Source organism: Acartia tonsa, chromosome 1, assembly GCF_053477335.1.
Source record: "Acartia tonsa isolate MP-2025a chromosome 1, ASM5347733v1, whole genome shotgun sequence".
Lineage (NCBI taxonomy): Eukaryota > Metazoa > Arthropoda > Copepoda > Calanoida > Acartiidae > Acartia > Acartia tonsa.
The window spans coordinates 40,799,882-40,822,335 of record NC_137260.1 but is presented as its reverse complement, the minus strand read 5'-3'; the positions used below and the strand labels follow the sequence as shown (position 1 = coordinate 40,822,335).

At 32.5% G+C, this 22,454-nt stretch overlaps 3 protein-coding genes across 21 annotated transcripts in view; all 3 read left to right on the top strand.

Annotated features, from left to right (window-relative positions):
• Positions 1 to 2,156, top strand: part of botv (exostosin like glycosyltransferase 3) — a 45,408-nt gene extending 43,252 nt beyond the window's left edge. The window contains exon 24 of the mRNA XM_080161643.1: positions 878 to 2,156. Within this exon, the coding sequence (XP_080017769.1) occupies positions 878 to 1,015 (138 nt within the window). The 3' untranslated portion in view covers positions 1,016 to 2,156. The remainder of the gene's footprint in view (positions 1 to 877) is intronic.
• On the top strand, positions 2,145 to 16,451 carry LOC145319481 (uncharacterized). The gene is made up of 19 exons (XM_080161630.1): positions 2,145 to 2,280; positions 2,613 to 2,992; positions 3,302 to 3,396; positions 3,657 to 3,708; positions 3,905 to 4,099; positions 4,443 to 4,584; positions 5,597 to 5,735; positions 6,404 to 6,574; positions 6,900 to 6,976; positions 7,418 to 7,501; positions 7,891 to 7,962; positions 8,294 to 8,609; positions 9,382 to 9,547; positions 10,058 to 11,014; positions 11,379 to 11,572; positions 11,980 to 12,114; positions 13,160 to 13,246; positions 14,288 to 14,349; positions 15,254 to 16,451. Exons 1-19 carry the CDS (start codon positions 2,198 to 2,200, stop codon positions 15,330 to 15,332), a joined length of 3,486 nt encoding a protein of 1,161 aa, XP_080017756.1. The 5' UTR covers positions 2,145 to 2,197; the 3' UTR covers positions 15,333 to 16,451.
• On the top strand, positions 16,440 to 21,779 carry LOC145319498 (uncharacterized). 19 transcript variants are annotated; one of them, XR_013879930.1, is made up of 5 exons: positions 16,440 to 16,517; positions 17,564 to 17,629; positions 18,399 to 19,370; positions 19,997 to 20,922; positions 21,653 to 21,779. XR_013879930.1 is itself a non-coding variant. In XM_080161652.1 (4 exons), exons 2-4 carry the CDS (start codon positions 17,585 to 17,587, stop codon positions 20,843 to 20,845), a joined length of 1,866 nt encoding a protein of 621 aa, XP_080017778.1. In that variant the 5' UTR covers positions 16,440 to 16,517; positions 17,564 to 17,584; the 3' UTR covers positions 20,846 to 21,779. The 19 variants fall into 19 exon arrangements, 1 of the variants encoding a protein (XP_080017778.1); XR_013879924.1 differs by having other exon boundaries at positions 21,583 to 21,779; XR_013879917.1 differs by having other exon boundaries at positions 21,563 to 21,779.
• Positions 21,780 to 22,454: the final 675 nt, after the last annotated feature.

The window sequence follows — 22,454 nt, the reverse complement described above, 5'->3', positions numbered from 1 at the left end:
TTTGTTTAGTAAAGACGTACAATATTCAGGGAGGTTAGGGAAATTATGCTATTCATTACATTACAGTAGTCCCCAAAGTTTTAGGATAACCTTTTCTTATTTGTTGGCTCATCAACTTTGAGGACTCTTAATAAATTATAGTTGGTTCATTAGGTTAAGTGTCCAAACGTTTTTTTTACAGAATTGAAAGGGTAATTTTGTGTATCATCATTTGGGTTGTACATCAATTTATCGGACATTGTGTTATTAATTTTATATTCCTGAAATCATTATTGTACTAAGTTGCTGGATGTGTAATGTTTATCGTGTGTAACCACCTGGATCGAAAGGTCTGTAATTTCCATCGTTTCGTAGAGAAGTACTTTAGTCCAACAAAAAGATGCCAACATCCTTTGATTAATTTTATTTTCTTTTTAAAAGTTGAAAAAATAATTTAAAGATTTATTTTCCAGTATTGCTTCGAAACCGATATTATCCGCTGGATTAGAACCGGTTCTCATCCATACGAAAAAACTATGTCTAGCATCATATTATATCCAGCTTTTTACGAATCTAGAAATGTACAATCATAAGATTAAAACTAGTTTTTTTAGCCCCGAGGTGAAAGCCGTTTATAATATGATGCGAGAAATAACTATTCCAGTATTGCTTCGAAACCGATTATTATCCGCTGGGTTAGAACCGGTTCCCAGCATTTTTGAAAAATCATGTATAGCATCGTATTACAGACCACTTTCTACGAATATTTGAAATAAAAATCATAAAATAATTAATACCAGTGCTAATAAAACTAGTGTTAATTTTTTAATTTTTAATTTTAATATCCACGGAAAGCTGTCTATAATACTATGAGATAAAGGACTATTTTCATATTTAGGAACGTCATCGATGTATCAACGAGTTTACCCGTTTGTACGGTTACAATCCTCTGCTGTACACTCAGTACAGGGCAGACTCCGTACTTTTCAAAACAAGAATTCCACCTGACAAACAGAAGTGCTTCAAATTTATATAAATAAATTTTTTTTCAGGGACAAAGATTTTAAAAACTCTTGATAGTATATCCTTTATATAAGTGACAGGATGTCTGTCTGTAGCTGTTTAAACCTTCCACACAAAATAAATTATCACGTGGTTTGAATATCAGGGAATATTACTGGCCCGGGTTATAAATGGGTATATTATTACTTGAATGTTATACCAGATTTTCAGAATGTGTAACATGGATTGATGAACGAACGGACCAATAAATGAGTTCCCTGTTAGCAACCTATTTGTTCCATTGTTATAATATTCATTACTACCTACTTGTTTTTGTTTTTAAGTATCTTTGTCTCTTTTATCACAGTTTACATTATTATTTATGTATATTTTGTGACTAGGTATTTTGTACTAATAGAATATTATTATCAAAATACTGTAAACAAAACCGGTTATTTTTTATGCTAATCAACATTATTTTAAAATAGTAAGCACTCTAGTCAATTAAAGCACAAAAATTAAATAAATTAAGTCATAATACAAAGAGCATGCACTGCCCAATTTTATAAAGTGATCTAGTGCAGTTCACGGTAAATTGTTCCTGGTAACGATTAGCCGTTGGAAGCCTATTCACTATTCAGTTATTAAAAAAACTTGCCTATTTGCAAGCATTAGAATTTGCCTAAAAGGGGTTTTACGTTTATTTAAAATGTTTTACATATCACTTACAATTTCTCAGAGATGGTTTTTCTATGCACCTTTTATAATTCAGATTATATGTACGTCTTTTGACTACACTTTAGGAATTTTTACTACTTTAATTTTACATTTATTTGATTATTTCCAAATAATTTTTGATCTCATTTTTTGCATTACTTCAACAACAAAGGAAAGCCTATTATTTAAAAATGTCATGATTTATAAAGCAGAAAACATATTTTTTCTGTCCTTGCCTACGTGAAGAATTCATTTACTTATTTAATATTACCCACTATGTTTGAAAATTTAATGTTTTTTTGTTTGTTTTTTATTTAAAAACGCCATTGTATGATATTAACATTGAAATTAACATATACTTAGACAACATAACATATTGATTAGCCTAATTATTTGTACATATGTTTTGTACTTAGAATTCATACAGTGATTAACAAACCAAGCTTTTTACTTACAGACAGACAGGGGTCAATTGATGGGTATGGAATAATGTTTGAAAATGTCAGCTGATATCAAAGATTTACAAACAGCTGATCATTCAAGTTCAGATATGATACTGGAAGAGAATAATTCTAAAAGAAGGTAGACTATTTTTCAGAAAGAGTATATGTTTTACCTTAGAAAAGTGTCTGTCCCGTTTTGATTTTGCGTGTCTTAACAGTTTTTTATCTTATCTAAAATACTCTGGATTATTATTGATCGGATATTAGACCAGATTTTCATGTACTATAATTAAGTAATACTCGCAGCTGGCTAAATTAACGATACTCCCTATCCACCCTATCTACTGAATCCTATCCCCTGCTACTGGATGAACGACTTGATCAATAAATGAGGTCCATATTATCTAGCTAGATTGACGACAAATTTTCCCATGTTAATATATCCACACATATTCTTCTATATCCATTTAGGGATCGAAGTCGGAGTGAAGAAAATGGAAAACTAGCAAAAAAGTTAAAATCTAATTCACATTCACTTGTTGATAATCATGATAACTTAGATAATATATTAGCGATAGATACTCACACAATTGAGAATACCAACAACAATGCCTTAACAACAACTCAAATTTGTCAGACATCAAAATATTCTTCATCCCAGGGCTTTGGCAGGATTAATTCTAATGGAGAAATTATGTTCAATTCTGGTGTAAGTTTGCTAAATCCACCAAGGCAAGGAAATACTGTATCCATTAGAACTAAGGATGATATTGAAAGAAGTATTAAGGATGCAGCAACACTTACACATGGTACATATTTGCGAGCTTCTAAACAAACCAACGAAAATTTAAGTAAGTAACATTTATATTTTTTTCAAGGTACCTAGGTAGTTTGGTAGTTTATAACTACAGTTTTAGAATCACTTGACATACGGACTTGTTTTTGAAGTTAATAATCATATAAATGGATTTACCTATAAAACTTTAAAAATTGATTAAGACAGAAAAGTGTTAAATATCGTACCCAATTTTCAAGATATCAAGCTGATCTCTATCAGACCGCTGATACTTTCCATTAGGGCTATGGGGATAAAAAATTAACTTTGAAGTACCTATTATACTAAAAAGTTTTTGTACAATTAAATTAACATTTGTTTATAGTGAAGTTTTGGCAATCTGGTATCTACGAGTGTAAAGGGTGTAATGACGGCCCCCTACCCTTTTTCAGTTTAGCAAAGTGGATAACCCACATAAAGGTACATTTTAGTTTTAGAATTGCATTTTAAATTACCTACAGGGAAACATCCTTATTTTAAAGTAACAGGATCTATTTCTGTCTGTCTGTGTGTTTCGAAGAATCTCGCTAACCGCCACCTAGAAAAAAATGACTTTTAAGTGTCTCAAGTGCTCCTTTTCGATGGTACAGGAACTAACTCCCTCTTCTTGTAATACCTACCCAGCACACTTAGTTTTTTTTTTGCAAATGCCAAATATATTTATGCTGAAATATTTTTAGAGTATTCACAAAATTACAAGAGCAGAGTACAATTCAAAATTTGGTAATCCAGGTAAAAATATTTTAAGATTAAAAAGCATAAGTAAAAAGTTCATATTAACATTGAACTAGTTATCTTAAAATATTGATTTCCATGACGGTTAGGATTGTTATAAAGTGTTAAAATGTATGACTTTATTATTGTTCGTTTGTCCTTCATTCTCATTTAACCGCTTCGCTTTTATGGATGTTATCATCATTTTTTTTAGATGTAACTCAGTTCAAGCACAGCTGTTACCTATGTGGAACCAAAATGCTCCAAAATTATTCAGTAGTAAAGAAACATCTAGAAACAAAACATGATAGCATGACCATTGAATATTACACAAGTGAATTCAAGGAGTTGATAGTTCAGGAAAGAGCCAAACAGCCTGTCTTGCATAATAAGAAAGCTATTCTCCCAGGTAGCAATTTGGATTTGATTGTTTTTGTCAATAAATGTGCTTCATAAAGTTTTATGTCGTGTTAAAAAGTGAAAGAAATTATATTGTTTAGTAGCATACCTACTTGTTCTTCAGTCTCTCCCGTCAGTCTGTCTGTAACTTTCCCTTGACTAGGTTTTTTTTGGTCAAAATCTAAAAATTTCGGAGTTGCTGGAATTGAATTACTTCAGATTAGCTTCTTAGTTATCTTGATGTGGTTTTAAGCTATTTTACTGGCATTCCCCGCCCTTCACTCGAGGCTCGGGGTAAAGTAATTAGCACAAAATCTATTGAACAAAAATTTAATTTATATCTAATTTTGTAGGTTGGTCTGAAGGATGTGTATATTCTTGTAATATATGCGGTACCAACCTCTGCTCAAGTGGTCACCTGGAGAATCATGTTTCTTTTGCACACAAGAATATTGACGCCACCACAATCAATATGCTTTCTCCTATATTAACCAGGTTAGCAACAGAAAACAAGGTTGAAAACATCGGTAAGAGCAAAGCTCAACAAATATATAATATATCTATCTCAAAATTACTGAAATAAAGGATGCTCATTATGTACATAGTTACATTTTAAGACTTAATTATGCCTGGTCGTCCCTTAAATTAATTTTCCGAAAAATCAAATAATATAATAATTATATTTTATAAAATTAAAAGTGATAAAAAAGCTATAAAAATCAGGGATGGCAATCCGTCAAATTTTTAGACCGGATTCGGATTCTTACAAGAATCCGTTCAAGAAAAAAGACGGATTCCCGCAGATTCCGGATTCTATCAATATTTTTAAAGGCTTTTTATTTAAATTTAAAAACTTAAGTGCTACATATGTCCTAAAAATTAATGTTCTTGGTGTTCTCTATAATTCACTTCCGATAATAGAACCAAATTTTAAAAGATATTATATATAATGATGATAATCTTTGCCCTCAAAAAGGCGGAGTTGGAAGAAAAAACTCAAGACGCTAATTAAGAATCCGAATCCGCTATTAAAAAATGGATTTCGGATTCCAAAATTGGAAAGTCTTGCAGGAATCGTTATGCTAAGTTTGAAATCAATAAGACAATTTAAACATTATTAAGCATATGTAAATTTACGATAAGAGTGAAGCATTATGAACAGGCAGAAACTAAATGTAGAAAAGCTTCGTTTTTTCCAGATTTTATTGACACAGACACAAACACATCCAGCTTCTTAAGTTTAACCAGGGATATAAAGGGATAAGACAATGGCAGATAAATTAATGTATATCCCAAATGATGATCCACAAAATCATCCCTTCTGTAGATTACGATTAGTGGTGGAAACGTTTGGACACTTAAATTAATAAACCAACCAAAAAAATCAATAAAAGTCTCAAAAGTTGTTAGGCCACCGAACAATAAACTTTATTATAAAACTTTGAGGACTAGTGTAATTTTCAGCTCAATGTCCCCTCCCTCCCATACTTTAAACTGTAATATTCAGATATCACAAATGCTACATCTGTGGTAAGAAGCTGCGCCACGAGCACAAGATAATCTATCGTCACCTGCACACATGGCATAACCTTGATGTCAACAAATATGCCCAACAATTCTATCAATATATTCGATTAGAATTACAGGTAATTTGATAAAGTGGCTCATTTTAACGACTATTTTCTGTAAGGTTATGTGTTACCGTTTAGTTGAATGCGCTTATTAAGTCAAACTTTATTATGACTAAATGTAAATATATGAAATGGTCATAATTGAGAACAGTTTGACTTAATAAGCTCATTTGTCTTACCGGTAACACACAATTTTAAGGAAAATACGCGAAAAAAATGACCCCTTAGTTACTTAGGATAGTAATCATATATAGGGATTTTATAGGATAAGACAATTTACGATAAATTAAGTACGTACCTAACCCATGATGGTAAACAAAATTAATTAAATTACCTCATCCATAGTTGAAAGTAAATGGTTTGAGAGTGATTTTAAAGTATTAAAGGAGTTTTATATAGCATTGAAAGATATTTTTTCATGAACTCAACAAAACATTTCATACTATTTAGATGAAAATCACATTCCGAAAAATGCTTTTTATTACTACTGAGTTTGGTTTTAAAAACAAAAAAGTGTTTGATTCAACAATTAAATCTAGATAACATAGTTGAACAAGATTTTTAATTGATTGGTTTTGTCTTCAAACCCCTACTCTGGAACGTTCTAAACAACACTTGCTCTCTTTCGTATATAGTCCCCTATAAAAATAAAAACTGCTTTTTAAACAAAAATCTATTCTCAGGTGAAAAGAATGAATGATATATTGGATTATGAAACTGAACTAGCACAACGTCCAAGTCTTGAAGTATACCTGAAAAGCAGTAAAAATGTGACCATGGCAAATGTGGCAAATAACCAGGACAAAGAGATGCAAGACTGGGCAAACTTCTGTGATTATAAGTGTCATTGTCAGGTATTGGTTAGATGATCTTTTTTTGTAGCAAAGTTACTCTATGATTCGAAATGTTAGTAGGTATGTCCTTCTTTCTTTTCTGCCTGTTAAAAATGTTTTTTTGGAAACGTGAATTTCTTATCTCCTATGTAAATAATACTTACGGATGATTTTTTGTGTGTAGATTCTCTATATGTTGTCATCATTGTTTTTTACCACCTTTCATTAAATGCTCTTAAGCCATTCTTATTTGCAAGCCGCTCTATATAAATTATACACGAAGAAACATTAAATATATTCATTGTGCAATGTACATACCTACATATTTAAGTTTTTGTTGTTTTAGGAAATATTCGGATCCTATTTAAAATTACATCTACACATAGTAAGAAAACATGGATACAAGAATATGACGCAATACAAGTAAGTTTATACTTTTCCAACAATAATTAAAATGTAATTCAGTTACTTTTGATTAAAAGTGTTCAATTTATTGTCTATGGTTTAATCCCTTAAGATCCCTGGATTCAGGGGCGTCCAAGCTTTTTTTTTTTTTTTGGGGGGGGGGTAAAAATTTTTTAAGGGGGGTAATTTAAATTTTATTAAATATTTAGTATTAAAAATGCGCGCGAAGCGCGTAAATAATTTTTTTGTCAGATTTTTTATTTTTTGGGGGTAAATACCCCCTCCTAAATGGTTGGGGGTGCTTACGGCACCCCCAGGATAGGGGTAAATTTTAAATGGGGGGGGGGGGGGTAAAATTAAAAAAAATTTCGATTGGGGGGGTAATCCCCAATTTACCCCCCCCCCCCCCTTTTGACGTCTATGCCTGGATTGTATATAATCTTCCTTGTTTATAATCAGGAAAGAACACGGTGAGCCTTTTGTGGTCCATAGACTTCATAAATGTAGATTTTGCCAGAGCAGCATCCAATGGGAGGCTTCCAGGTAAATTTTATATAAAACTATCGGCTTCGCCCCTAGAGGCACTTGAGGGTAGGGGGGTAGGGTTAAGTCGACCCTCTTTCCCTTTTATTTTTAAAAATAACAAATTGCAGGTATAAACCTTCCCTAAACCAACAAGAAGTTAAACAAAAGGAGAATCATATCATACTGAAGTATCTAGAACTTCACTGTAATAATATGGTTCCCCTTTGAAGTAAAGCTTCTCATAGGTGCAGGAAAGGTTCATAAATATTTTTCCCAGAGACATCGTCCCTGGAAAATAATAACCCCCCCCTCCCTCCCCCGCACAAACATAGTTTTATTACTTGTATTAATATATCGTTTCAAGCTATTTATTACCTGGCTATTTTCGATATAATTATTTTTATCAGGATTCGGGATCATTTGAAGAATATGCACAAGGATAAAGATTTAACACTTCACAAATATGGATTAACTTTCAGGAATGGATCTTATTTCAAATGTATTTAATAACCAGAATGTCTACAAGTGTCTTTTTACTCAAAATTATTTCTGCTTTGATTCATGATATTTTCATCTTGTCAAGTTTATGATCAGCTTAAAAATTAAACTTTCAAGCAAATGGAATGAAATATTATAAACATTTTTTGGCAAACAGTATGGCTGAAAAGTGTTTTAAATTCAGCGGAAATTAATCGGATTCGGAGCCTAGAGGCATTGACGATATCTGCTTCAAGTTTTGACTTAAGTTTATAAACCCTTCTTTATGATTACAATTTAGCCATATAGTGAAATAAGTCCATGCTCAACTAGAGAAGAAATATTATCAGAAATTAAAAACATTAAAATAGGATCAAAGACTCAAAATGTGATTGTGGAGAAAACTATTGTCGACAAAAATAAAAATGTTAATACTACAGATCTTGAAAAAGATACTGTAGAATCTACTAACACTCCTGCTAATATGAACAATCAAACTGTGATAGAAGTTGAAGATTACATTATTGAGAAACCTATCCAAAACGTTGTAGCCACTGACGATAATGCTGAGAATAAAATATATTTTGTTGCTATAAATCGTGAAACTGGAGAATTATCATTTACTAAGAAACTTCCCAAACACAAAGAGGTATGTAAAAACAATGGATTTAGAATATACGTGGATATTGTTACAGGGGGAAAATTATCGTCATTTTAGGTTGCTAACATACTACAAGGACATCATTTATTGGTCAGTTTTTTCATCCAGGAGTAGGAAATGGGATAGGGGGGGGGGGAGAGTCGTTATTTTAGCCAGGTAGAAGTTTCACTTTATTATTGTACATGATAATCTGGTGTAAGAACCATGTAATAATAAATCCATTGTAAAAACTTACAATCACATAAATAGTATATTGTATTGAGTTTAGTGTTCTCGTGCACAGGGATGAGATACAACAATGTATTAGCTACTCGTTCTGTTATTTGATAGTGTGTCAATCATCAGATCTATACCTCCGTTCCGTTCCAAAGGTTTCCGAGTATTACTTAAAAATGAACAAAGTATGGCAAAATCCAAATTGAATCCAGAACAGTTTTGCAGTTAGTCAGAGAGAGAATATAAAAACATTCTTTCTATTTCATACCAAACTCTAACTATTACCTTTGCAAACACAAGTAATATATAAGTATGATTGGATCATGCAAAGAAAAAGAAGTAGCTGGTTTCATCGTAGTTTCTTAATAGCTTTTCTCCTATTTCTAGCCCCTGCGGGGGGCTTTAACCCTGCGGGGAAATCACTAACATTTATCTATCCCAAAATAACTTACTTATCAAAAGCAACGGTGAATTTAAGACGAAACCCGCTACTTTGTTTTCTTTCCATGAACCGTTTGATCTTAATAAGAAAAAATAAATTTAGGCTGAGAGTTCAAACACTGAAAATAATCTTATCTACTTGTGCAATTCTGTTAGTAACAAAGATAATCTCGTTGAGTATAAAAATTGTGAAGAATTAGAGGAGAATTGTTCTAGTGATGAAGAAGTGGGGTCATTAACTGGCAAAGTTGTTGTTGTTGATTCATCAGGAATTTGTTTTTCTTTTTAAAATTACCTAGGACATCTCTCTTTGTCCATCTGTCAGTTCATCCAGTCCATCCATGAGCTATGCTATATATATAGCAAAAGCGTGATTATTTTGGCTGTTTTTTGAGATAAATAACTAAACTTTTTGCAAAGATATTCATCAAACATTCATTCTACAAAATCGATCCTTGTCAGTCTGTGCTTGAGAATGAAATTTCCGGTATGGTTTTTAGAACCAATTAATATCTGTTTTCAGCGATACTGAAAAATCATATATAACCAGTACTATGTCAGTATCGCTGAAAAATCATATATAGCATCCTATTACAGACAATTTTCTATAAAAATTAAAAAAAAAACATAAGATTAATTAGAATTAATACCTACCAGTTTTAATCTTATAATTTATCATTTTAATATCCACTGAAAGCTGTCTATAATACAATGCGATAAATAACTCCTCTTCTACTAGTTCTTTATATTTTCTTAAAATGATAAACATTTTAAATCAGAAGAAACTGATCAAGACAGTAAAGATTCTGAAAACTTAACAACAGACCCAAGAAATTCAGACAAGAAAGATGAACATGAAAAGAATACAATTTCTTCAAAAGACAATGATATAGTTATATTAGAAAACAGCACTGTTAATGATAAAGACATTGCCAGGAAAGATGAATCGCTATCTCCAGTTGTTGATATAGATGATGATGATTCGGATGATCAAACTGAATATGATCTAGAGCAAATCATTGTTCTATCAGCTGACTGTAAATCATATGTTTTGTCAACTTCAAGAAAATATAACCAATCAGCTGTTGATGATAAAAGTACTTATTTTTCTGAAGACCTAAAAGTTAATGATGATGCTCAAGAAAGTAATAAAAATACAAAAGAAATCAGTATTGGTAAAGAAGTGGATACGAATAACATTGACAAAACAAATAAAAAATCTAACATTAAAGATAAACCAATCATTATTGAAAAAACAGCTAAAAAATCTACCAACAAAAATCTTGAAACCTACACTGAAAGAAACCTAATCAAAAATCTTGAAGAAGAAAAAAACCATCAAATACATGCCACTAATAAACCCTTCCAAAGCATCCTAATCGGCAATGATGGGAGAACCCAACGCATTGCTGTAATCTACCGCAAAGGGGAATCTAACCAGGTGGATCGTACTGTGCTCCTCAATCATATCTCTAGCCTGATAACCAACATAGGACAGGAGTCAGCAAACCTGAAGATTATTGAAATTGAAGTGGATGCAGTCGGGGACAATGTTGAGAAAGCCGCGGATTTATTGCTTAAAAGTACGGACAGTGCACTAACAAGAAGGAAGAGAACAAACGAAAGACGACCCAACGAAAAATCAAAGGATGGAAATAGTGCCAGCAATAGTCAGGGATTTGCACTGAAAACAATTTCTTTGCCGACAGAACTTGGAAACAATCGTGTGTCGAGAGGTATTGCAAATAGATTTTGGTAGCGCAGCTGCTCTATAATGTAATTACGTCATTAGGTTAGTTTGTCTGTTTGTCTTTCAGAAAATATTTAGCTTGACCAATTTTTAGTCAAATAATTTCTATAGCTGTCATATGTTCTAATGCAGTAGACATTCACATAACTAGTTCCAACATAAAACATGTATGCTGTGGTTATAGAAAAACAACGTAAAACGTAGCGCATCCGCTTGTCGTTGGGGAGGCAGGGTTGTTAACCCAACCCAAAAACCCAAACCCATTTTTTTTGTCCTACATTGTTATAAACCGTCCCTAAGGTATTAATCAGGTAAAGAAAAGCAAGGAGTTCAACACCAAATGTATTCAGGTACACAAGTATCCAAATGGACCAAAATGGGCGAAGACCTGCAAAAAGTTGCGGCACACAAACTTGTTGAAAGTCGGCGGTCAAAAATGACTGGCAGCGCCAGGATATATGATCATTTGTATGACGAGGATATTTCTGGCAAGAATGAGTTTGTTAATGAGAGCGGAGTTGCTCTGTGCAGCGTTGGCGTTCAGGTAAGCTTTGTTGCTGTCTGGAGTCTAGAGTTCTCATGTATGCAGGAGTGTATATTTAAGATTAATTTTTTCTCCAGCTGCAAAAATATTTCATTCCAGTGCATTTTGCATTCATTATTTTTTAAATATCATTAACATTTGTTGATTGTTACTTTTCATAATTTTATTTGTTGGATTTTAGGTAGGTAATCTAGAATACAAAGTAATATATATAGAATTTACGTGGATATTATGCCAGGGGAAAAAATGTTGTCATATAATTTTGCTAACATCTCTTATTAGTCAGTTTGTTACTCCAGTAGGAGGGGAGAGGAAGGGGTTCGTTACTTTTGCCAGCTACAAATTTCACGTTATTAGATATGATCATGATTTCTGGTGTAATATCCAAGTAATAATAATTCGTTTAGGTAATGTGGGAAAACAGAACGCGGGGAACAATTGACCTGGATGAGGAAAATTTGGCCAGAGATAGAATAGCCACATGGATTATGGAAAATTCTCAACAGATTCAAACTAGTAGACAATGTCCGGGCTGCTTTAAGGTAAGCACAATCATTGCTAACAATCAAGCAGTCGGACAAACGAACATCAACACTTTCATAGTTTGACGTTTTTATAATTAAAGAAAACTAATTTCACATTTTATTGTCTGTTTTTTATATTGGAAAATAAATGTACTACTACTACAGTGTGTTTTTTTTTATGAACACTTTTTTGAAAGCAATTTTACCCCACTTATAGTTATCAGAATTTAATGATTAATGGCTTATTTTCTTCGTTTTTTAAGGGAAATTATGAAACAACCAAAAAAAATTACAGTTTTTGTTGAAAAAGTACAGTAAAGTTGAAAATTAAAAACTTAGGTGTCAACATCTAAAAATGGTTTTAGCGCATTTTTCTTATGTTCAAATATTCTACCTTTTGCAAGAATGGCTGCAAAACGCTTCAAAGTTGAGATATAGAGCTATAAATTTATATAGATACTATTGGGGACATGTACTAAAATAGGTCAAAGTTTGAAGGCCATATCTCAATCAGGGAGAAAGTACTGGCCCCCCAAAGTCGACTACTGAAAATTCAATTTTGAGCATAAGAAATATGCGCTGAAACCATTTTTAGATGTTGTCACCTAAGTTTTTAATTTTCAACTTTACTGTACTTTTTCAACAAAAACTGTAATTTTTTTTGGTTGTTTCATAATTTCCCTTAAAAAACTAAGAAAATAAGCCATTAATCATTAAATTCTGATAACTATAAGTGGGGTAAAATTGCTTTCAAAAAAGTGCTCATAAAAAAAAACACACTGTAGATATTTCTGTATGGAGAACAGATCTATGGTATGGATGTATATACAGATAACTACCTGACCCACTTTTCCAATGACCTTTTTCGTCAGCTAGCAAATTTCTTTTAAAACTTGGCTGTGTTAATATTCCCGACATTATTGGTTGATTTTCAATAACCCAATTGAGATTCGGAACAAGGCCATTGGGATGGGGAGATACAGTGATATATGTTCCCCTTATAGTGTTTTACTCTAATGTATTGAGCTAGAAAACTTGTAAAGCATACCAAATAAATGTTAAGGAATTTTCACGTGGTCGAAATCTGTTGCAACATCTACAAACTAAACACGGCGTCCAACTCTCAGGAACACTGGGCCAAACTTTTCAGGTAAGCTGAGTTTTTAGTAGAGGTATATATTATCCCCTGCTTAAAGGGGTTGGGGGAAAAACAAATAGGTAAAATAAAGAGAACTGAAAACATATTTCCATTTTTCCCCTTTATTATGGGGGAATGAAATATTATGCAGCAGGGTAAAAAAATAAATCATGGGATTTTAGTCGAGCATCTTATACTTTGCAACTAGAATCTATCCGTCATATCATTGCGTAATATTTAAAAACGTTTAAAATGTTTCCTACTGCTGCTATTTCAGATAAATTAAATTTATAGTTAAATTAGAGGTAATGTCTTGGCCAAAACAGGCGCAAATTATTGCTTCCAGACAACTGGAAACTGTCATGGACAGCGGCCTAATTGACGAGGTATGCGTCCCTATAGCAAAGTCACTAGGTGCCAGGTGGTCATAAATAAGAATATTCTAGTTGGCAATGAAATATCATGGTCTTACCCCAACTTTTGAAGCTTCCATAGAATGGAGAACTTAAGTTGCTATCAAAATCTTAAGCCACAGACCATGAAAATATATAATAGGACAGGGGTGCACAAGATTCATTTTTTTCCCTGCTGCAAAATTTTAAATTTTTTTTCCCCTCCTGGTTTTTTTTCAGCAAGGAAGGGGGGGAAAATGGAAAAAAAATTCTTATTTAATTTATATTAAATTTATTTTATTCATATTATTCCCCCACTCACTCATTATATTAGTTTTTTTTCACCAAGGAGGGGAGAAAAAATGGAAAAAGGTTTTCATTTCTCTTAATTGTTTCCTTTTTTTCCCCCAACAACATATTTTTTATTTTTTTACTCCCCCTTTGGCAGGGTCAATTTTGCAGAATATACACCCCTGTAAAGTAAATTTTGTTAAGTGGGAAAAGGGGACATTGGGCTGTTATTTACGCTAGTACCTAAAGTTTACAAACATGTTGTATCATTGGCTTAGAAATTTTGGGTGCTTTTTGTAAGATATCATTTGGATCGTACATCGATTAAGCGTCTATTGTCTTATCCCCTAAGATCCCTGCAATTTTGTAGATGTACCTGGAGTCTGAGAATACAACAGTATCTTGTCCCCAATGTGGAATCAATATTTCCAGGCGAGTTTTTTTAGTATCGAAGATACTGTGTAACTAGTGTCAATACTCGTATGACCTACAACAGTGTACTTTTTAGTAGCGAAGCTACTCCATAATTTACTTTGTCTGCCGTCAGTCGTTCCGTAACGCTACGTGGAAAATGTGATTTTCTCTGTGCTATTGATGATAGGCGGGTGAAATTTTCGGTGAAGATTATCTGAAACAAGGAGCACCCAAGTCGTATAATTTACTTTATCCGTCAGTCTGTCGGTAATGCAAAACATTAAAACTATTTTTTTTATTAATTCATAAATAAGGTTTTGTGATTTCTAAGAATTATTGCACATTTATCAACTAAACATAATTCATTTTGTCTGTTGGTCCTTTCTTGAATTTTAGTGCTTCGCTACCTATGGTTGTTGCCATCCTAGTTAATGCTCAAAATGTATAATAATTTTTTCATTTCGTTCCTCCTATGAGTCAGCTATAAATTGTCGCATATTTTAGGATTAAGGTTTTCCTGGGTAAATTAATTCGTGTAAAAAAATCTTCCCTCGTATAATTTGAAGCACATAATGAAACATACATATATTAAGTTAGTTATAAAATTCTTAAGATAAAGTTAGCTTCTAAAATTTCGTAGTCCGTATACTATCTAGTGCATAACAAAATGTAAACAACTGTTCTGTCTGCAAAAATTATCTTTTTAATTTTGACGAAAAATGGGGTCAGTTGGACTATCTAGGTATAATATGTCTATTCATTTACTAAATATGGAATTAGTGTGTAAAAATCACTGTGTTTGTTACTGAACCTTAGGAATATAATTGTCCTTGTTACCTATAAAGGTTCAGTTTCCTGAATAATTAGCCATTTAAAGGATCTCAAGTATCTAATTCTAGAACATGTATATTTTTTATTTCAGGAAATCACTACGACGGCATGAAAGGAAGATACACAACAAGGATAATACTAAACAAAGAAACCTGCAGTTGCAATTTTAGAATAAAATTTGTTATGTTTTAAAACAAAGATGATAATATTCATGAAAGCGAAGCTCTACAAATTTTCAAACGGAAAGAGCTAATCTAAAAGTAACGACAACTTACTTACATTAAGTCTTAGTATATAAGGAATAAAATTTACTGAAGAGAACATCTCGTAAACCTGTGAGAAGCTTCGATGTAATTAATGATAATTTATTGAGGGGGGAGTAGGGCATTCATTACCATCTTTGTCCAGATAAGCTATGTGATGAAATGACACAATGAATTAATATGTGTATTTAGTTGGACCAAAACTTTTAAACATTAAAGAATTTTACATAAAAGAGAGGGGTAGGTTTCTGGTAAAATCCGTAAAGGTTATGTGTTATAAGTAAAAAACAGTAGTAGAACGATAAAAATTTATGATAACTTTTAAAAAAAAATTTTTGTCTATAGTTCTTTTCAATAAGAAATACACATATTTAGTGAATATTATCGTTCTACTACTAGTTTTAAGCCTTAAAACACACACCTTTACGGATTCTACCAGAAACCTACCCCTCCCTTTGTGAAATCTAGATTGATTCAAGATGGTCCAAGTAATTTGGAAATAAATATTTCTATTATTGCGGCAAGAAAGTTTTTGTGAGTTTTTTTATTTTATTTTTGAAATTGATATACCTACCTGTATAATACAATATTATCATACCTACCCAATAAAAAATTGTAAAGAAATATTTAAATAACATAAATAATATGGTCAAAGATAATGATAAAATTGCTAGACCCTTCTTATGGCTGTGCTGTTAAATCTGTGATTTAGAGTAAAATATTAATTGTAAATAAAACCATAATAGCTTGGATGTGATGCCAGGGAGGGAGGGGACATTGGGCTGTTTATTACACTAGTCCCCAAAGTCTTGTAATAACGATTTACCGTTGGCTTAACAACCTTGGGGACTTAAATTTAAATTTGATTGGTTGAGTATCAAAAGGTTTCCACCACTAATTGTAGTCTAAAAAAGGGTAAATTTTGTGTTTAATCATTGGGGATGTACATTGTACATAAATTATCGGCCATTGTCTTATCCCTTTAGATCCTTGCTGTGATGCACTAACCGTTTATTTTTCTTCAGATTTTCTATTACAATGACCTTAAAAGATTAGGTGACTTGTACTCAAGATTGTTAAAGAAACCTAAAGGTAGGTTCTTGTAAAGAAATTATTTATCTTTCAAGGAAAGAGCTAATTTCATTTATTCCGTTTTAAGAAAAAGAGCATCCATGTAGTTTTAACTTTTAAATTAAAATTTTTAAAAATGCTTTCTCGTCTCTAGGGCTTTAAACGCAAGGGTCTCTGAAGATTTTCTGTGTGTCTGGCCTACTTTTTAAAATTTAGCATTATATTTTCCAGTCGTTTACATGCAGTAATTGGATATCTATCTTTAAAGTAGTCGGATGGATGTATGTTTGTCTGTATTATGTTATGCTGCTTATCTGGAACATTTTCTATCAGAATTGAATTTTTTCACTGTAGTGTCAGAAAATTATGTTAAGATGACCTATGTGGATTGTTTGCCTGTAATACAATAGTCGGATCTACTGCAGTTCACGGTAAAATATTGCTGGTAACGAATATTGCCAAAAATCTATGAATTTTAAAGGCTGCTAGCTGCCAAACGGCTGAACGTACAGATCATACCAGCACACCATTTTAAGCGGTATAAGAAGGCCTACAAATAATCTGAAATAGCCAAGATCCATTGATGCACAGGGAAAGCTTCACTGAAGACAAAACGCGTAAAATAGGCCTTTTTCGCGCATTTCTCTGCACTGCGAGATAATTATGCATTATTGATTTATGGCTATTCAAGATTATTTGAAGGCCTTCTTATGCCGCTTAAATCAGTGTGCGGGCATGATCTGTACGTACAGCCGTTTGGCAGCTAGCAGCCTTTAAAATTCATAGATTTTTGGCAATTTTCGTTACCAGCAATATTTTACCGTGAACTGCAGTAGATCCGACTATTGTATTACAGGCATACAATCCACATAGGTCAACTTAACATAATTTTCTTTTTATTTATTTTAAAAAGGCATAAGTTTTCATAAGAACTAATCTTGTTCTATACCGTTGTTAAAGTGAAATTGGTGGAGATTATTTAATTTGAGGAAGTAATTCTTTATGTTAATGGTCTTAGTTTGTTATCACTGCGCTACTTATGAACATAATTAAAATTATTTACTTAGGTTTACTCATCTAAGTGGAAAATGAAGCGAAGACCACACAAAAATCCAGAAACCTCATCAAAAAAGGCATAGAATAATAAATATAAAAAAAGTTTTTATTTTTGAAACGCTTAGATAAGCGATTTTTAAGAGGAGATCAACTTATCTGACAGACAAACAAATACCCTCATCTGAAGGGTTACAAAGTCATATTTTAAAAAAGCATGATGATATTCCTATATTTCATCATTACAGGAATCTTTACACATGGTTAGAAATTTGGCAGGCTTCAATTTATGGCCAAAGCTTTTTGTTGGACGTACTGACACACCCTTAATGTAGAAAATGCTGTCAAACCCCTATAAACTAAGATGATAGCATCCTTAAAAGCAAAGCTCTAAAAGCCGATAGTAGGACACAAACTAATATTTCAAGTTACTGAACTTTACAAAAACAATGTTTAATAAGTCTAAACAAAATTTTATGTCAATTTGATTAGATTCAGGATACTTTTTAAGGAAATACTTACATACAAACTATAGAAATGCTTTGCTTATGACATTGTATGATGTGAATAAGATTATTACATAGGTAAATTATATTAAAATTTTTGCTTAAAAAATTTGAAATTCCACAATCACATGTATTATAATGACTTACTGATTATAGAGTTAATACATAATACATATGCTCTATAAATCTTACCTATCTGTTATAGGGATCATCATAACAAGATTGAATCGATAAGACAATTTAAACATTCCTATATTAATAATAAAATTTATCCATTATTGGCAGAAAATAGGGAATGATAACAATAAAAAGTGATTAGGTAGCTATTATTCAATAAAATTAGATGAAGGTGAGCGTGAGTTACCCAGAAGTAGTCGAGAAACAGCCTTTAAATCTGATGGACCTGCCCAATGACGAGTTGATAATAATTCTTAGCTACATTCCACCAGCAGACAAGAAGAATTTAAAACTAGCTTCCAGGACTTGTGAGCAAAGAGTTCTGGAACTCGATCCTGATATGAACACCTGGCATCTAGATTTTGATTTTGAAGAATCAATTTCCCAATGTTTTGAGTTAGCAGAAGCTAAAAGGCGCCACACTGATGATGGAACTTTTAATTATATCAAATTAAAAGTTGATTTTAATTGTGCCAATCCTGGTTCTATTCTTGCTGCTGATTCTATTCTCAATCACTGGAAGGATAATATCATAGATTTGGGGATGGAAAATCTGTGCGGTGCTGAGATTTTTATGACATTTCCTAGTGTTAAACTTGAAAAGCTGCAATCTTTAGGATTACACTCAAAAACATATAAAACTGTTGAGAAAGAAGAGAAAGTTAAGCTTATAGCCTCTACTTTTGTTAACAAACATCATGATACACTAGAAATACTTGCAATTAGAAATCTCAGCTTTGATATCCAGAAACCATTAAAATTAAAACAATTTTCAGCTAACAATACTGATTATAATGCAGTCTTGTCCGTTCTAAAAAAATGTTCAAACACTCTGGAAGACTTTCAATGGTTTGAACAGAAACAGGATACAGATAATCAGCCACTGTCATGTCCAGCTCTAAAGCTGAAGAAATTCACTGCTCGTAAGATCACTTTTGATCAAGCTGCTGCTGTGATTAAAGCTGGCAAGTCAACCCTGCTCCATTTGTCTATAAATCAGTTACTGAACATATCATTCAAATCCTTAGAGTTAGCAAGCCTTGACCAAGAACTGGTCAATCCTGGCATGCGGCTGGAGAAATTAGAAGTAGAAAGATGTCCTCATGCAAGTTTTAGTGGAATTTTGAACGCATCACAGGCATATAGAAAAAAGAATTAGAGAACAAAGTAGTTAAAGAGTGTAAGAAGGGTCGTTTTTGTGAAGGTGTTGGGTTCGAATCCTGCTTGCTGTCAGTGAAGCATTAGGGTTGAGACTTGACAACTCTGTGTCATACTAAAGACGTGAAATTTGATACTTCAGCATTCATATTTCGCGCATGACAATAGTAGTAATATTAGGGGGAATTTTTTCCCTGGAATAGGCGTATCTCATTACCATGCACAGTAAGACTTCCAAACAAAGGTTTGCTAGTAAACAATGGTCGTCTTTTGGTTGTTACTTAATCTAATTTAAAATATCTCTGGGCAAAACATCAGAGGAAGGACTTAGTCTATAAGGTTATGGGGAAAATGTGATTTTTTGGCTGCCACAATGATATATTGCAGATTTTGTCTTTTATTTTTGTGACTTATGAAGATATCACTTTTGTCTGCTTGCCAATCCATTATTTCTGTGTGCTCTGTTACCTATTTATGTTGTCTTCTTCATTTTGATGATTAATATTTTAAGTTGCTTCCAAGATTTGATTGGGGGGGAGGGGGGCATAAGGGCATTACATTGTTGATTTTGCAACCTATACCTAATTCTTTTTCTAATAATCCCAGAAAACATTAGAGGAACTCAAGGTTAAAGATTTAAACTATGGAGCAACTCTCATTTCTAATGATCTTATTCCTCACAAGTTAACAAAACTGAAGGTTTTTGAAGCCTGCAATATAACTGCTATGCAAGTGGCCTTGATGATAAAAAATTCTGAAGCCACACTCAGCGAACTAGAGCTAACTTCTATTGATGATAATGTGAAACCTCCCGCAGAACTGGCACTTGACTTGCCAAACGTAAAGAAGTTTAGTTTTAAAGATGTCATGCCAAGAGATAACGCAGCTGTTTTACAAGTAATTAAAACTGCAGCGCCTTCTCTGCAAGAGTTGGATCTTAATTGTTTCAAAACATCTGAAACCATCAACGTTAATCTTGTCAACTTAAGAAAGTTGTCCTGCTTCAATACTTCCCCAATTATGGTAACAACTCTGATCAAATCATCACAAAGATCTTTAGAAGAGCTGACTCTAAAATCTGTAACAATGGCAGCTCAACACCAATTCCTTAATCTCGTAAAGCTAAAAAAATTCACGGGGAACGACATCAAATGTGACGTCTTAATTATGATTCTCAATTCATCATCTGAGAAGTTGAAAGAATTGGAGCTCAGAAACTTGAAAGGAAACTTTAACACATTTTACTGTAGAGTCAAGTTTGGCCTGGAAAAGTTTCAGGCCTTTGACGTTTCAGCCACTGTAGTTCAAGCTATTCTGAGATCTAACCAGTCTCAATTGAAGGAACTGGTTTTGAGAAATGTAACATGTGATGACAAAAGATATGATTCTGCTTTCTTGAAACTGATGATTCAGTTTAAAGATGAAAATCCGAACTGTATCATTAAAATGGACTAAGGATGACTATTGACTAGTAATCCCTTAGTACTTATTGTGGCATTTAAATACAAATTATAAATGTTTATTCTTTTCATGTAATCATTTTGTTTGTGACTGGCTATTTTTGAAAAAAAAAAGGCATACGGTTTTCCCTTCTTCCACCAATTCAAAATTTTTAAAGTGCTTTCTCGTCATTTGTGTGTCCTTTGGGACAATTTTTTGTCTCCTACACTACGGATGTCCTCCTTCTGTCATTCGTATGTCCGTCTGTACGTCTATCTGGCTGTATTAGTAATTTAGCAAAAAATGAAAAGAAGAAAAAGTTTTTTTTCAGTTTTTCAATCGTCTAACCAAACTTAAACAATCTACTGATGACGTGTCTCCTGTACGTTCGTATGTCTGTCTGTCATCTAAGTTAACAATAACTCTTTCTTAGGCTATAGTACAGCGCGGTTTTTACAGTTTTTTAAATCTAGGACACCTGGACGTCCGCCCGTCTAAATAAGTTAACAAAAACTCTTACTTTTAAAAGGTATGGTTGGTTCATTTAGATATTTAGTAATATTTTTGGTTAGTTTTCATTGATTTTAATGTCATTTCAGAGGGTAAGGGTGCTATTAATATATTGACATTAATGTAGGCTGTAAGTTTTAGAATATAATTGCTTTAAGTTTAACGTTTGTTTGTCTTTAAAGGAAAGGATTTCAAAAAGGCAACAGTTTAAATGAAAACTAGTCTAAATTAAAATTGAGCAGCAATAACCAATGAAAAACCCTTGGAGATATTAAAATTATTAATGCCAAACCGAATAAGTAAACTTTGAAGGTATTCTAAAAATTATAATGCAAAGTTCATCAAGTTGCCGTTCATATAATACTCCTATCATGCTTCAGTTTTCAAATTTCTTGTAATAATAAAATAAAACAGTGTAATTTTATCTTGATTTTTTAGATTTCAGATGAATGTAGTTGGAAAGTTGACTAGCTGTTGTGCGCAGCAAATTCCACAGCTGTTGAGAAGTGAGTTGTTGTGCCAACAACAAGTGAGATACTTGAACGCCAACAGAGCCGCTGTTACTAAGTAATTCGTTTTACCAGTATGGATTCGAAACCGATTAATATCCGGTGGATTAGAACCGGTTCTTTGCCATACTGAAAGATTATGAATAGCATCGTATTATATCCAGTTTTCTACGAATATGAAAATGTAAATTTATAAGATTAAAACCAGTTGAATAAGTTCCCTTTTTTAAAAATATTTCCTTTATAAGATTTTTTTACTATTTTGTATACTACATCCCTTTTTTTATATTTAACCCATTTTAAGCAATATCTCCTATCTATTAATTTAATATATGTTTTTCATTCGATGTTTAAGTATAAAGTATATATACACTACGCAATGCGCATCTATGGCCGTTTTTAGTCTTGTTTAATTTTTTGTTCTGATGAGCCAGGGAGGGAGGGGACATAGGGATGTTTATAATTACACTAGGCCACAAGGTTTTATAATAATGATTTCTTATTTATTAGCTTAACAGCTTTGGGGACTATTATTGAATTTCGATGGTTGATTCATTAAGTTGAGTGTCCAAAAGTTTCAAGGGATAATTTTGTGTATAATCATT